The sequence below is a fragment of the Opisthorchis viverrini genome, assembly GCF_000715545.1.
Source record: "Opisthorchis viverrini unplaced genomic scaffold opera_v5_12, whole genome shotgun sequence".
In the NCBI taxonomy this organism is placed as follows: Eukaryota; Metazoa; Platyhelminthes; class Trematoda; order Opisthorchiida; family Opisthorchiidae; genus Opisthorchis; species Opisthorchis viverrini.
Window position 1 is genome coordinate 698156 of NW_008751668.1, and position 15565 is coordinate 713720.

A 15565-nucleotide genomic window follows, 5' to 3' on the forward strand; every position below is an offset into this window, starting at 1 on the left:
GTTCAGGTCACCCTACGTATTAGCAACTTGCCCCCATCCAACCTATTCCTCTGCACCTGACATCCTTACAACAGTGCAACCAGCGAGTCTGCTTGCTTTCAGATTAAGCCACATTTTTGAGACAAAACTTGTCATGTGTTCCCAATTTGAATTATCTAATCTCCATCTCCACTTTTGCTCGTTGTGACTCCGGCCAATTACCTAACCACCCAAGGTCACTCATGGCCAGCAATGGTTTTCAGTCATGCCAACTGACTGTCTTTGATCTAGTCAAACTTCATGTCCATTTTTCCCAACAAGTTGGGAAATAACCTAGTATTGCTATATCATCGGGTGTTCCCCACTGTTTGTGACATTGTCCTCTTTTTGTGCAATCTTCACCCCCACAAATCCCTCAGTCATGCTCCATTCTGACTGTAAAACTATGATCATGCCAGACGGTATGCCACCCACAAGTTTGGAATAAACATTATTATTATTATTACCGGGCCCGTGCGCATGCTCGTAGCTGACTATGATGCCCAATTCGTACTTCACAGAGTAACCTAACGACCAACGGCGGTCTGCATATCCATACGCCGTCCACTTGCCGACCCCATGCCTAAAAATACACAGCCACCCTCAGAAAATCATGTTTATATTTATTGGTTGTTTCGGTACAAGCGTTATGTGTGGTCAATCCAGTTCTCTGTTTTTTACTCCACAAGGTCCCTTAAAAAAGCATAGTAAATTACGACCCGCACACATCTTTCGCGATATAATTTAAAGCTCAAACAAACAAATTTGCAGTGGCTAACTCGCCAAGTGCCTTTGTCCAAGATCACCGGTCGATGTCCGCGCTGCTCCTGGAAACTTACCGTTTTAAAGGTGAACTCACCACTTGCTTAATTAGTCCGATTAGCGATAACAATGGAGCCTTGCATACGTCAATTATTCGATAGCGGGATTCGACGACCATATGCATTGTTGGGCGCAGCAAAGTTAAAGCTAAATAGGGGTGTGTACTTGTCGGTCGTAAGACCAAGCTGTGTAGAGTTATGATAAATGCCCGCATGTGTCCTCAAATGTTCACCCATGGAATTGGCGGCAGCGAAGTCCCGGTGAGTAAGCGGGTGATTGTCTTCAAATCCGCTCATTTGGAGCACTGAATCGAAACCTAGAAACAATTGGGTGGAATTCCACACGAATCCCGCCTTACCGCTCGCAATCAAGTGCCGCTGCGACCGAGAAGCCCATTCCGCGCAAGGCTGTCCAAAAATGAGTCACTCGCAGATCTGGCATTAAGCCGGGATCTGGCTGGTCGAAAGTCTGGACCCAACAGCCAATCATGACTCACCAGCGGCTGAATGCCGGTTGCCAATGGTACATTCAGAAGGCTTCAGAATTTCCAGAAAGTTGTCGCCATTTGCACTATATATACGGAGCGCTGTACAAGTGTCCCTGATTTCGTTTTGTACGGTAATACACCTTGGGCACCTTTGGTGTTTTTTGACGTGAAAGCTAGCTTGCAGGTCTCAGACCGGGAACTATGCTGAGAACATACAGTTACTACATACCCTGATCAGCTTACGTGCTCGTGTTTGGGAATTTTGGTATTTGGTTAAATATAAATAAGCTTACACTTCTCGAACACATAGACGTTAGGAGCTGCCCGCGATTTCAGGTTATTTTGTGACTCTATTCCGTGTCTGTCATATGGGCTTGAGCCTCATTAAACTCATCATTTATTCCAAAGTACGCCAAGATAACTTCACTTCTACAATCATGTGTAAAACATCCGAATAGACGGGCTACTAAGCCACACCTAATGCGAACCAACCTTCTCAGCTACCGATGTCGATCAGAATACGGACTACAAGTTTTATTATATCACTTCGCTAAGGAACTTATTCTTCACTCCACATCCGGATAGCATTCTCTGTAAAAAGCCATAGGTCCCGTTTTCGTCCTCTAAGTGGTCGATTGACTCTGACTCCCTGCACTCTGTTCCCCAGTGTCATCCACATAGTCCCGCCTGATTGACCCTTTCAGTTCAAGTAATGCACCTCATTGTATTGGACACATTCATCAGTGGAATTCCTTGGTATACAACCGAAACATCGTGTTTAATTGTCCCGTAACAGATCCACCGACACCGACCCACACGAGCTATACTACCGGGATGACGGTTGTGAAGCAACTAAAGAAGTTTTAGTGCGGCTGCTCGGATAGACCAAGCCTCTCCGCGATACCAAAAATGGCTCGTATTGCAGCCGGATCCACATGTTTCTCGACATTCAGGAATACACTGTTTTGACATCGTAATTGTTTGAACTTGGCAAACGCAATTCGAGCCTTGCAGATCCATGCGTTGACCTCTTTTGACACACTGCAGTGAAAACTAATACAACTTTGAATGTATTTCAAACGCCCCACAAATTCGCAAGCCTCTCCTTGGACTGCAAGTACTGTGTTCGGAGACTGCATGCCCGAGTGCAGTGCTTCGGGTACTGGCTACCACTCTTCCTACGTTCACTCATCCTCTCCTGAATAATGGTACTGCCCAACTCGCGTAATAACTAACAGATAAATTAGTACATCTTCTCGGAAGTCCTACTTCCGTTACTACTTATATGTTTGGTTCCATCGACTAAACCCCCCCTCTGCGTGCCTATATCGGTTTGCCCTAGAGCTGTTGTACGATAATGGCATATATAAGTAAACCCAACCTGCGCTTGAATACTAGTCCACTTAGTACAAATTTCCCCTATCCTGTTTCATTTAATCAGTGGTTGTCACTCTGTTAATGCGGTAAACATTCTGCCCCTACGGATGCCCTCGACCAAATAAAAATATTCTGCTGCCCACAGGATTGCACGTTCCGGCCCAATCATATCCAAAGAAACATCTGTCACGGAGCTGTGTGGAGGACGAAATATATCAGTGCAACCTTGGCATAGCAATACCATACCTACTGTGATAGCACGCCTGCAACTACGCTCTCCCTGCTCTTGACTGCACCCTATCACACACTTTTTCGATTGCCTGCAACTACGAAAAAACTCACGCTTTTTCTGACTGTAGCCTTGTGATCATGCCTGGCGGTACGTCATCCGCCACCTGGGAATAAACATCTTTATGATAACCTGCCGCTACGTGGGTGCAAAGCGCATACCAAAAAACGGGGTGACATTGGTTAATTCACTCAAAAATGCCCGCGCCTTTTCTTCTCTTCAAAGATGAGGACAGTATCGGCATGCTCCATACCAACAAGATTTTTGCCAGAGGATATAGAAAAACCGAGTTTAGGGAACATTTCAGAGTTCGTCTCATTATCTCGTCGATCAGAAAATTAGGAATTGAGGGGAGGCACCCTCGACGGACACCGCTTTGTGTACGGAGGCTTTTTGAGCTTTCTGTATCTGCAAGTTCCAAGGTATCTTAGTTGCGCACAACCTAACCAATGCGGTCCATTATTCTCATATATGTCCACATCAGTCCGCAGCGATCACACACCTATTATCCGCGCCTTACTATCAGTTATCGTTTTAAAATCGGGCAGTGTCGCCTCATTGAACCAGTGAAGGATTGTGACCGACAAGAACAAAACCGACCCAAGAAACTTGGGCAAAAGCCTTGATCCTGTGTATCAATCCGTGAATCCGTGACAACTTCTGGCTGTCTGTTACTTCAGGCGGCATTCTAACTCGCAGCAACATGCTTTCTGGCAGACTTTTCTGACACTTTGAAGCCCTAAATCTTAACACGGCTGCATTATTTCCTCGTTTGAATGGCAGCGATGTACCACCGTGGACTCTCATGGAACCAAGAGTAACCTAAATCCAATGATAACACTAAATGGCTTATCCATAATGTATATTAACGGGGCTGTCCACGAACTGAAGTACGGTGTCGCGATGACGGTACTGTGACGACCATACTCAGGCTGGTGGCTTACCCGCGGTTCACCATATCTCTAATATTTCCTAGACAAGCGTGTCACGTGCACCCACAAGACCGTCTCGGTCCATTTAATTTGTGCTCAAACTCGATGGTTCATCCCAAGGCGATGTTGGTGGCTCGATATATCGATGAAGATCAAGCCCTGCCTTCAGCCAGATATAACTTATGCTCACTGCCATAAAAAACAAGAAACCAACTAGCTGTGACGAATTCTTTGGCTTCAGTGCGAAACTTGCCAAAGCGATAAAATAGTTTCCACATCCAGTTCGCGGTTGAACAATACATTTTAGGTTTGCGCGAACAGGAAGGACTGAGGATAATGAAAGATCCGTGCGTCGGCTTACATTGCAGTGCCGAGATTTAGTGATGAAACCCTTTATTGGAAGTAGCGAAGTTAAAGTTGAGGATGGGTATTCATACAAGCAGACGTGAGACCAGTTTGTGTAGACTTGAACCCTTGGATTTAAGGACTCCATGTATTTTCAAACATGTGCCATTGGATATAGCCTTAGCAAACATCCTGTGAGCGTGTGGGTACTTGGCTTCAAATCTAGTCCTTCGGAGCACCAAATCCCAACTACACTCCACTTGGGCTTCCGATATGGATACCATGTAGATTAATAAAAACAACAGCTCCATCGTTCCCGCTATGACTTGAAGCCATCCCGTAGTCAGCGTCGGTAACACTATCACCAACTAGACGCTCTTTACTTGAACAATAATTGCCACCTCCCGTGCTTCCGCTGAAGCACTGACTCGTTTGTGGTCCTCAGGCACACCAACACTTTGAAGGCCGCCCTCTACCACATGGCTCTTTTCCATTTCTGTCATGAGGGTTGGGGCTCATCTAACTCTTTGGTTATCCCAACGTATTGCCACCCTTCTACACTTTAACAGGCATGTCTAAACTATCCGAGTGCATTGGTGACCGAGACAGGCATCCCAGATATCAACTGACTGTCTCTGATAAGGGTGATATTAAAACTGAGGATCGTGCTGATCGTGCTGATTGTCTGATCGTGCTAGTCACAACGATGACCAAGTAGCATGCATCGCCGTAATGCTACCCTTTTCGTCATTGTTTACTAAGCGTAAGATGGATCGCGCTACCCTAAAATCCACCGGCTCGGCGCTCCTGTATTCAGATTGGACACGCCTGGTCAGCCTTTCAGCCGTCACCTTCCTTGAAAATGTACCCAATCTTTCTGCACAATATGCTTCCCTTCCAAACCCCGTCAATAACCAGATGCGTGCATCCCTCCTAACATCTTTCATACCCTGCTATTGTTGCATCATATCTCTAGCAAAATCCTCCTATGACTCCAAAGCCTAATTCATAACAGAGTAAAAAATCAAGTCTAGCATAAGTTTCACAAGGCCTCCACCCATTTTATTAAGTTGCAACTTCGTCATCCTCAGGTCATCTCATCGTCCAAACCTGCAGCAAAACCATGCAAGCTACGATTTCCTCTGATCTCTTTTCCTCGCATACTTCAAGCTACCCTCGCTCCATATTCACCCGGCTTTCAAGGTTAGTTGGCGCCTGTTTCTGCAAAGCGTCTGTAATGAGAAAGCCATCGGTATCCTCACAGTCTGTGAGCTATTGTTCATCATAGCTTATCACCAGAAACCTGTCTTCCTCTGCAACATTTTCACCCGCTATCTGAATAAGGCTGAGTAAACCGTTAAAACTGATGGTTTTGTGAACATTGTTTTACCTCAGCAGGCTCCAAAAACGGAAATATTACCAGCCTCAATGCTTTCCGGTTACAGGTTTGTTCGCACACGCTAGCTACAAAGGCACGTAATCTTAAATCACGATTTCGTTTACCGTGTCCCACACTTCCGCATTCTTTTCATAGTAGTAGAACCTATACCATACCGCTCCTTGGATATGATAACCAAGTTGTCTATGCAATACGCAAGAATGACATAACCCTCATTTTTCATGTTCAGTGGGCCACCACGGTAATTGATGCTGGTCCCAAGTCCGGTGATCATGAAAGCGTCTTGGAATTTCCGATCTTTTTTTCTTAGAATATCATCTCCGCCGAGGTGACCTAGTACCTACTTATGCCCTGATCAAACAGGGTTGAGAGAACCAGTTTTCCACCGTTAACCCAACTACTGAACGTTAGAGACATGATAGGGATATCTTAAGGTTCAGAGCGCACATTTAATAAGCGATCATCTTTTATCTCACTGAATTTCTGGTAAGTGGAATAACATCCTTCTAGAGGCTACTCACGCTGCACCCAGTAATCAGTTCAAAGTATTTTAGATGTTTTTTTACTCAGGTCCTCACCCTGAGAGATTACTGTGCAGTTTTGAGAGCTTAAGAAGCAGTGTTAGCTCCCTCTATCGCTTGTGCATTACAGTTAAAGCTCTCACAGAAATCCACTTGGCGACCAGAACGAACACGACTCTGGAAGCTTGAGCAAAAGCCATGATCCAGGTATCATTTAATGAATCCGTGAATCCGCGGAGAATATTAAGTCACTGGCAGTGATCATGTGTGGCAGGCTTACTATGAGAGCCCATACATGCAGAAAGGTGTTATTTGTCAAAAGAAATTAAAAACATTTTCACGATTTTTTTCCATCACAAGGCCTAACGAAACTTTGACAAATACTAAACACAAACTATTTCGATGAACTCTTAAATGAGCACTTTTTGGTGCTTATTACTACCTACCATTCAAAGAAGACCACTGGCATCTTCGGATTGCCCGCGATTGCTGACAAAGTCGTGAATGATTAAATGATCATTTAGGGAAGTGAATATATATCGATAGCTTTGCTAGCTAAAATAATTCGCATCCTGCCGGTACAAATGTTGATCACCGGCCTAACTGTCCTGGGTGCAGGCCAATTCACACTGCTACTCCTCCTCTTCAGTCAACGGACAAGCGAACACATTTCCTGTTGACAGAACTATACATCCCAGTGCGGACACGTTCTTCGTTTCCTATGGTGGTGCACCCACGGTATGCAGCACGCAGGAAGAGACGCATAGCGGACTTGGGTGCTTTTCGTTTCATATACATCGTTTTGGGAAGACGCATTTTGAAGACACAGATGAACTCGTTTCAAATTTCTGTATCGATTCACTTCAATGATCTTATGCTCACTATCTGCGTTCGGTCACTTGGGGAGAAATAATGAGATAATAGCAATCGAAGCAAACTTCCTAATGGTCGAGAGACCCGTCTGGATTCTCCGTAATTGTTAACAAATTAACTTAGGCTGTTTGTTTTCGCATGCTTTGGTATGAAACGTGAGGTGCTCCAACTTCAAAAGTCAGTGCAAACATTAGCCTCCATTTGTGGACTTTGAGTTTGATTTAGAAATGGTCATTGGTTGCGCGATTCCTATCGAGTTTTGTGTGCGCACAAACTGAAGATCGGTGGAGACACTTTCCTTCGTAAATTAACTCCCTCATCAAAAAGGGTACCATAAAAGCGGACCATCGAAATGTATACCACAAACACAGTGGTTTGTACAAACCAACCACCATAATGGCTATCTGAAGTACCAGCTGACCACCGGTCACACAGATGAGGCTCTTAATTTATCCCAACGTCTCTCAGCGGCCGTCTGGAGAATCGCGCTACCTTCTCCACCATTGTAATCCCTGTAAAATTGTACGATTATGAAAATCCAAAGGGCACAATAGTGAAGTAGAAGCGGAAAAAGTGAGCGTAAAAAGATAACAAAATCGGAACATATTCGTTGATCACTTAGTCCGGAAAAACGCTCAGCATATGACCCACCTCCAGGAGGCTGTGTTTGCGGCCAGTCAACACCGTTTACTAAGTGAACTTTTTCGAATCAACTGTGTGTGTACCACAAAGAACTTTCATCTCACTGAAGCAGTGAATACCAGTAAAACTGAATTTTTGGCCATGATGGTTTTGATGACGGCTTGGCGCGAGGTCAAAATAAAAGCCAGGAGAACAATTCTAGTTACCGACGTCGAATTCAGGCCAGTGAAAATTGAGGAGATCCCAAGAAATCTGGTCGTACTTCACCTCCTGGGCTAGATGAAGGGCATAATTTAATACTCGAGCAGGTAATTCAAATGGATTCAGCATGATGGGCATTCTCAGGGTGAAGGAAAGTTCGTCTGGCTGCGCTTTCATCTCACTGAAGCAGTGAATACCAGTAAAACTGAATTTTTGGCCATGATGGTTTTGATGACGGCTTGGCGCGAGGTCAAAATAAAAGCCAGGAGAACAATTCTAGTTACCGACGTCGAATTCAGGCCAGTGAAAATTGAGGAGATCCCAAGAAATCTGGTCGTATTTCACCTCCTGGGCTAGATGAAGGGCATAATTTAATACTCGAGCAGGTAATTCAAATGGATTCAGCATGATGGGCATTCTAAGGGTGAAGGACAGTTCGTGCTGGCTACGCTACAGCACAAGCGAGGGGCGAACCCGAGAAGCGCAGTTGGATATCGTACTTCTGCGCTAGGGAGTGAAGTTAAGGGATATCAAAGAGAGCCGTTCTGTGACATTTGCAGCGTTGCGGACTTCGATCGAAACAAAATTGTGAATTTTAGTGGGGTAAACAATGTTTTGTGAATCTCCTCCCATCTCATCGTCTTCCCAAACTTTGAACTTCGGAAGTGCCCGTTTTGCACAATCTGGTTAGCTGACATTCACTCCAACTGGCCTATGCACTACAACACCGAGATCGCCAAGCGAACCACAAACCCCTACAAACCCCATACGGGTTCGTTCCAACTTGTCCCCATAACCAGGCTGAAAAAATAATAATAAGGTTTATTCCAACTTGTGGGTGGCATACCGCCGAGAATGACCAAGCGCTTACAGTCAGAATGGGGCATGACTGGAATAATCGCGGCCAGTGGGGATTCCGCGAAAAGGGGACAATTTCATGAAAAGTGAGGAGTATTCGATGAAATAATAATAACAGGTTTCTTTCGCAGCTTGTAGGGAACAATGGGCATTAGGTCCGACTAATTCAAAGACTCAATCGGTTGACATGAACTAGAACTGGAAAACCACTGCTGGCCATGAGTGACCTTGGGCGGTTGGGTAAACGGCCGGAGTCACAACGAGCAAAAGTGGAGGTGGAGATGGGATAATTCGAACTGGGAGAACACGGCAAGTTTAGTCTCAAAAATATGGTGCAATCTGAGAACAAGCAGACTCACTGGTTGCACTGTTTCTAGGAAAGTCAGGTGCAGGGGTTAGGTTGGAGGTGGACACAGAGGTGGCTGGATTCGAACGAGTAGTCCAACAGGTTGGAATGAATGTCATGGTGGTAGTTGGGGTCAATGAAGCGAGTAGGCAAGTGGAATCGGCTGGAAGGAGGAATGGAACAGTTGCGGGTGTGGTATCAAACTGAGTATGGCAGTGCCGTGCCAACATTGGCCTGATATGCTTCAGTTTTTGGACAGCCCCGTGACGGATGTCACATTTGAGATGATTTGGCTGGGGTGTATAGTTCATTGGTATTCACCCTGGTCAGAAGGACAAGGTGAAACGAAGCCGATATGGGATTGTAGGGTTTTTGTGGTCCGCTTGGCGATCCCGGAGTTGTAGATCATAGGCCAGGTGGAGTGGATGTCAGCTAACCAGGTCGTCCAAAACGGGCACTACTGAAGTTCAAAGCTTGGGAAGAGGATGGGATGGGGGAAGATTCGCAAAACATAGTGAAGTTGGGGGGATATAAAATGGGATAATATGTATTAATAAACACAAACATTGACGTCTGCTGCAATTAGGGTGATGACAAGTGATTATATGGAGTAGGAATTAGATAAACTTGTACTTAGGTGGCTAGCGACCAGGGGTTGAGTTTGCTAACATACGGTATTACATTGCAAGGGATCTAGTAAAAGCCAATAAAAGCGCGTAGAGGCGTGGTAATCGAATCACATGCTTAAGGGCTGGTGTGAGTGGACCTCTAAGATAACTGGCTGATCTGGTATTTATTGCATGAGTTGGGTTATACCAAGGGAGAAAGTGTGTGCAAGAGAAGTATGATCAGTCCCCGAAGCACTGCTATCAGCTCTAATCTGTAGATGGTGCATAGCGGGTGCATACCACCAGTCAGTGTCTATCACTGGGAGCGGCGAGTAGATATATTCTCTGTTTGGATGACGAAATGGGCTTTGGTGCGGTGTAGCACCTGTTGTGACGAAGGAACATACAGCTGTGCTCGCCGATGCGGGCCATGGGCACTTGCAGAGTATCTTTCAGCTGTCCCAAGTGAACTAATTTTTTATTGTTTTTTTTTCTTCCAGGATGAGAGGATAGTTTATTCATCTGTGGTTTATGGTATTGCCAGATGCATACCTCAACCGAGGCGAGCCCAACTCCAGCAACAAACAGAAGTCAGCAGTACTTTTTTTGATTTCCTGAATTTAAAGGCCACACTCAGAACCACCGGCAATGGGCGATGCACCCGTGCTACTGGAGGGGTGGCGGGTATACGAACGCACCATGGTGCAACGTAACAGGGCGACCCTCCCTGCAGGGCGTACACGCCCACCACACGATGTTTTCTTCCCTCGTGCATGCTGCCAGATCTGCAGGGTGGAAAACCATCCAAGCACTCATAAGTAAGGTTTGTGCATTAATAAATACTCCAGCTACCATTTTTTGGTCGGGGGAAAGTAAGACTAGTAAAGACAGCTCAGTCAATTCGAACAGACAGACAGCATACAGACGCTGGTAGAGGCAAGTCGCGGAGGAGATGTGAAATGGCAGTTGTCAACGAGACGGCAGGACTGGAATTTTTGGTACTCATGGCGATCGCACCGTGGCTAAACGGCCTCGGAGCGTTGGTGTGGGCTGCCATGTAGAGCAGAAGCGTTCCGCCAACTTGTGGGTGGCATACCGCCGAGAATGACCAAGCGCTTACAGTCAGAATGGGGCATGACTGGAATAATCGCGGCCAGTGGGGATTCCGCGAAAAGGGGACAATTTCATGAAAAGTGAGGAGTATTCGATGAAATAATAATAACAGGTTTCTTTCGCAGCTTGTAGGGAACAATGGGCATTAGGTCCGACTAATTCAAAGACTCAATCGGTTGACATGAACTAGAACTGGAAAACCACTGCTGGCCATGAGTGACCTTGGGCGGTTGGGTAAACGGCCGGAGTCACAACGAGCAAAAGTGGAGGTGGAGATGGGATAATTCGAACTGGGAGAACACGGCAAGTTTAGTCTCAAAAATATGGTGCAATCTGAGAACAAGCAGACTCACTGGTTGCACTGTTTCTAGGAAAGTCAGGTGCGGGGGTTAGGTTGGAGGTGGACACAGAGGTGGCTGGATTCGAACGAGTAGTCCAACAGGTTGGAATGAATGTCATGGTGGTATTGGGGTCAAGATGGGGGAAGATTCGCAAAACATAGTGAATTTGGGGGATATAAGATGGGATAATATGTATTAATAAACACAAAAATTGACGTCTGCTGCAATTAGGGTGATGACAAGTGATTATATGGAGTAGGAATTAGATAAACTTGTACTTAGGTGGCTAGCGACCAGGGGTTGAGTTTGCTAACATACGGTATTACATTGCAAGGGATCTAGTAAAAGCCAATAAAAGCGCGTAGAGGCGTGGTAATCGAATCACATGCTTAAGGGCTGGTGTGAGTGGACCTCTAAGATAACTGGCTGATCTGGTATTTATTGCATGAGTTGGGTTATACCAAGGGAGAAAGTGTGTGCAAGAGAAGTATGATCAGTCCCCGAAGCACTGCTATCAGCTCTAATCTGTAGATGGTGCATAGCGGGTGCATACCACCAGTCAGTGTCTATCACTGGGAGCGGCGAGTAGATATATTCTCTGTTTGGATGACGAAATGGGCTTTGGTGCGGTGTAGCACCTGTTGTGACGAAGGAACATACAGCTGTGCTCGCCGATGCGGGCCATGGGCACTTGCAGAGTATCTTTCAGCTGTCCCAAGTGAATTAATTTTTTATTGTTTTTTTTTCTTCCAGGATGAGAGGATAGTTTATTCATCTGTGGTTTATGGTATTGCCAGATGCATACCTCAACCGAGGCGAGCCCAACTCCAGCAACAAACAGAAGTCAGCAGTACTTTTTTTGATTTCCTGAATTTAAAGGCCACACTCAGAACCACCGGCAATGGGCGATGCACCCGTGCTACTGGAGGGGTGGCGGGTATACGAACGCACCATGGTGCAACGTAACAGGGCGACCCTCCCTGCAGGGCGTACACGCCCACCACACGATGTTTTCTTCCCTCGTGCATGCTGCCAGATCTGCAGGGTGGAAAACCATCCAAGCACTCATAAGTAAGGTTTGTGCATTAATAAATACTCCAGCTACCATTTTTTGGTCGGGGGAAAGTAAGACTAGTAAAGACAGCTCAGTCAATTCGAACAGACAGACAGCATACAGACGCTGGTAGAGGCAAGTCGCGGAGGAGATGTGAAATGGCAGTTGTCAACGAGACGGCAGGACTGGAATTTTTGGTACTCATGGCGATCGCACCGTGGCTAAACGGCCTCGGAGCGTTGGTGTGGGCTGCCATGTAGAGCAGAAGCGTTCCGCGATGTTATGTGTGAGAGTGTTTCGTGGGGCAAATCATCAACTGGAGAATGCGCTCTGGTAGTGAAATGAGGTGAATACCAATGAACTATACACCCCAGCCAAATCATCTCAAATGTGACATCCGTCACGGGGCTGTCCAAAAACTGAAGCATATCAGGCCAATGTTGGCACGGCACTGCCATACTCAGTTTGATACCACACCCGCAACTGTTCCATTCCTCCTTCCAGCCGATTCCACTTGCCTACTCGCTTCATTGACCCCAACTACCACCATGACATTCATTCCAACCTGTTGGACTACTCGTTCGAATCCAGCCACCTCTGTGTCCACCTCCAACCTAACCCCTGCACCTGACTTTCCTAGAAACAGTGCAACCAGTGAGTCTGCTTGTTCTCAGATTGCACCATATTTTTGAGACTAAACTTGCCGTGTTCTCCCAGTTCGAATTATCCCATCTCCACCTCCACTTTTGCTCGTTGTGACTCCGGCCGTTTACCCAACCGCCCAAGGTCACTCATGGCCAGCAGTGGTTTTCCAGTTCTAGTTCATGTCAACCGATTGAGTCTTTGAATTAGTCGGACCTAATGCCCATTGTTCCCTACAAGCTGCGAAAGAAACCTGTTATTATTATTTCATCGAATACTCCTCACTTTTCATGAAATTGTCCCCTTTTCGCGGAATCCCCACTGGCCGCGATTATTCCAGTCATGCCCCATTCTGACTGTAAGCGCATGGTCATTCTCGGCGCTATGCCACCCACAAGTTGGGAATTAACATTATTATTATTATTAGTAGTAGTATGTTTAACTTTTAGCTTCCAGAGGATCATGGTCACATAATGCGGGACATCCGCTTACTGATAACTATATGGGCTATAATAAAGCTACCGGCAAGATGGCTGTTAATTTGTCAGTTTTGTACACTATCCACCGTAAGGGAAAACAAGTGCAGATGTTCCGCGGCGCATGGCGTCTATAACTGAATGTCAGTGGTCATTTATTCGAAAAAACTTCGGCAAGGTTTAGTGCATGACACACGTTAATTTACATCACAAGGACACTTTAGTGTGACAATCAGTGATTCCGGGTAAAAGCGCAGTCTTTTTGAGGAAATATAAGGGTTGTGTATCCGGAATTTACTCTGCGTCCGTATTTCGAACACGAGACCCATCTCTATATAGCAGCGGCTACAAAGATAGCTGGAAAATCCTAAGTGCAGAAAACATAGCGGCTATCAATTTGCCACCATGTCGTCGATGGACGTCACCACATCAAACAAACTACCAGGCAGGTATGCACTAGCCAGGGTAACAGATGGATTATTTCAGGAATAAATGGACAGAAATAGCACTTACGAACCGGCGGCATCTCCAAGTGACCTGTCATGTTGCTGGCCTAGCCAGAATGGCGACAGCTCTTTGAAGTCATCTTCCTTCTCTGTCCCTGAACGACTCGTGGAAATCGTGAAGGTGGTCGCATCTCATCATAGCTAACGCACATTGTGAGGAACTGTTCGGTTCGACGAAGGACACTTAGAAAATGGATGGTGTGACGAATGAACTTATTTCCTTTTCCACAGTTGTTACAACACAGTTCCCAGTCTACCTACCAAAAAATCATGTCAGTATTGATCAGGCCAGGGTAGTTGCGCAAAACATTTCTTAGTATCTCTCCCAGATAAGTGGCAGTACCGCACTTACAGCCTCACGACACTGCTGAGCTGGACTGTCCTTGCTCTATCAGTGCATCAAACAATAAAGACTCCAGCTGCTTCATCCCCAAAACCTATTCAGGTAGCCAGTTTCATGCAGCGGTCAAATGAACCAATCTGGCCACACCGAACTATCTCGCTCTGTCTAACTGCATAAACCCATAAATTAGTCTCCTATTTACTGTTAACAGTTACCAGGACTGCTTGTTGTTCACTGGGCCACACAATTCAAAACATGGTTATTGTGACTACCGCACACACAAGACACGAGCCCAAGGCTTTGCTCTCTAAGATGAGTGAAACGGAATATGAGACAACCAGCTGTCTTTCACTTGCTTCCCTATGATCCTTACGTTGGTCCATCTACCGGCTGCGCACTAAATCCAATGAAACCACCCTAGAACACCAGACTGGAACCCGTTTACTCACGATCCATTCTCATCTCCAGACAGCCGAGGCGCTGAGGGTGGACTTCCCCACAATTGCCTTATTCTGCAACTTGGAATCTTTGCACCTATCAACGAACCCCAAGAAATCAATGTGGGACAAATGAATGACAAGACTTGCGTTTTCTTTATTAACCTGCGGGACCTGCGATTTAAACTACTGGGTTTACTAATTATAATTCCTTCGGAGCAAGTTTTGATGGACAGATGTCGATGTTCACGTGTCTTGAAGTGATGCTCACTGACACCACAGCAAGGCCAAGATCCAAAGCGCAAGACTCCAGATTGCTTTCACTGCGTTCTAGTCAAAATCCTGACTTGCGAATCTGAATTCAGCTGGCGTAGTGCGCGCGTCCTTCAAATAGGTGGCTATAAAATGCTGAGACTCCTAAGCACTGCCCCACTACTTCAGGCTTCAAAGAGGAACTTCCAATTACACTTTCATGAAGCGACAATTGCACCGAAGCGTGAGAATTGTGTAATTTCAATCTTTAATATTCTTAGGAACACGCATGTTTTTATTTCTGGTGACTGCCGTTGCGCTGCCTTCCAATGTCTGGGCGTTCTTTTTCGTTTTTCGGCGAGAACATGAGCGTAAAGAGCGCGAGAAGATCGAGGGTCCAAGCTATGTTCGAAAGATGCCAAGATACATTAAGGTGGGCGCGTTGTAAGATGTTACCCTACTTTCAGCCACTTCCATGGGGTGATGGAAAAACGCCTTTTTTTGCTTCTATGTGCCAATACTGGGGATATCCAACTCCACCGTACCTCAGGGGCCCTGAGGAGTGAGAATGTTATTTGCCGCTGTGGATTTAGAGAGACAGTAGAATAAAGTGTTACCTACCTTTTCTTCTTACCTGCGGTTTTTGGTCGTTTGAGTTCTTCCAATATCCGTGTAACACTCTT

The 15565-nt window shown here is 45.8% G+C and overlaps 1 protein-coding gene across 1 annotated transcript; it reads left to right on the forward strand.

Annotated features, from left to right (window-relative positions):
• Positions 1-14994: 14994 nt before the first annotated feature.
• On the forward strand, positions 14995-15315 carry T265_12720 (hypothetical protein; the record flags this gene model as incomplete). The annotated part of the gene is made up of 2 exons (XM_009165160.1): positions 14995-15126; positions 15164-15315. Coding segments are annotated over 2 exons (243 nt in total), but the record flags the coding sequence as incomplete, so codon positions are not given.
• Positions 15316-15565: the final 250 nt, after the last annotated feature.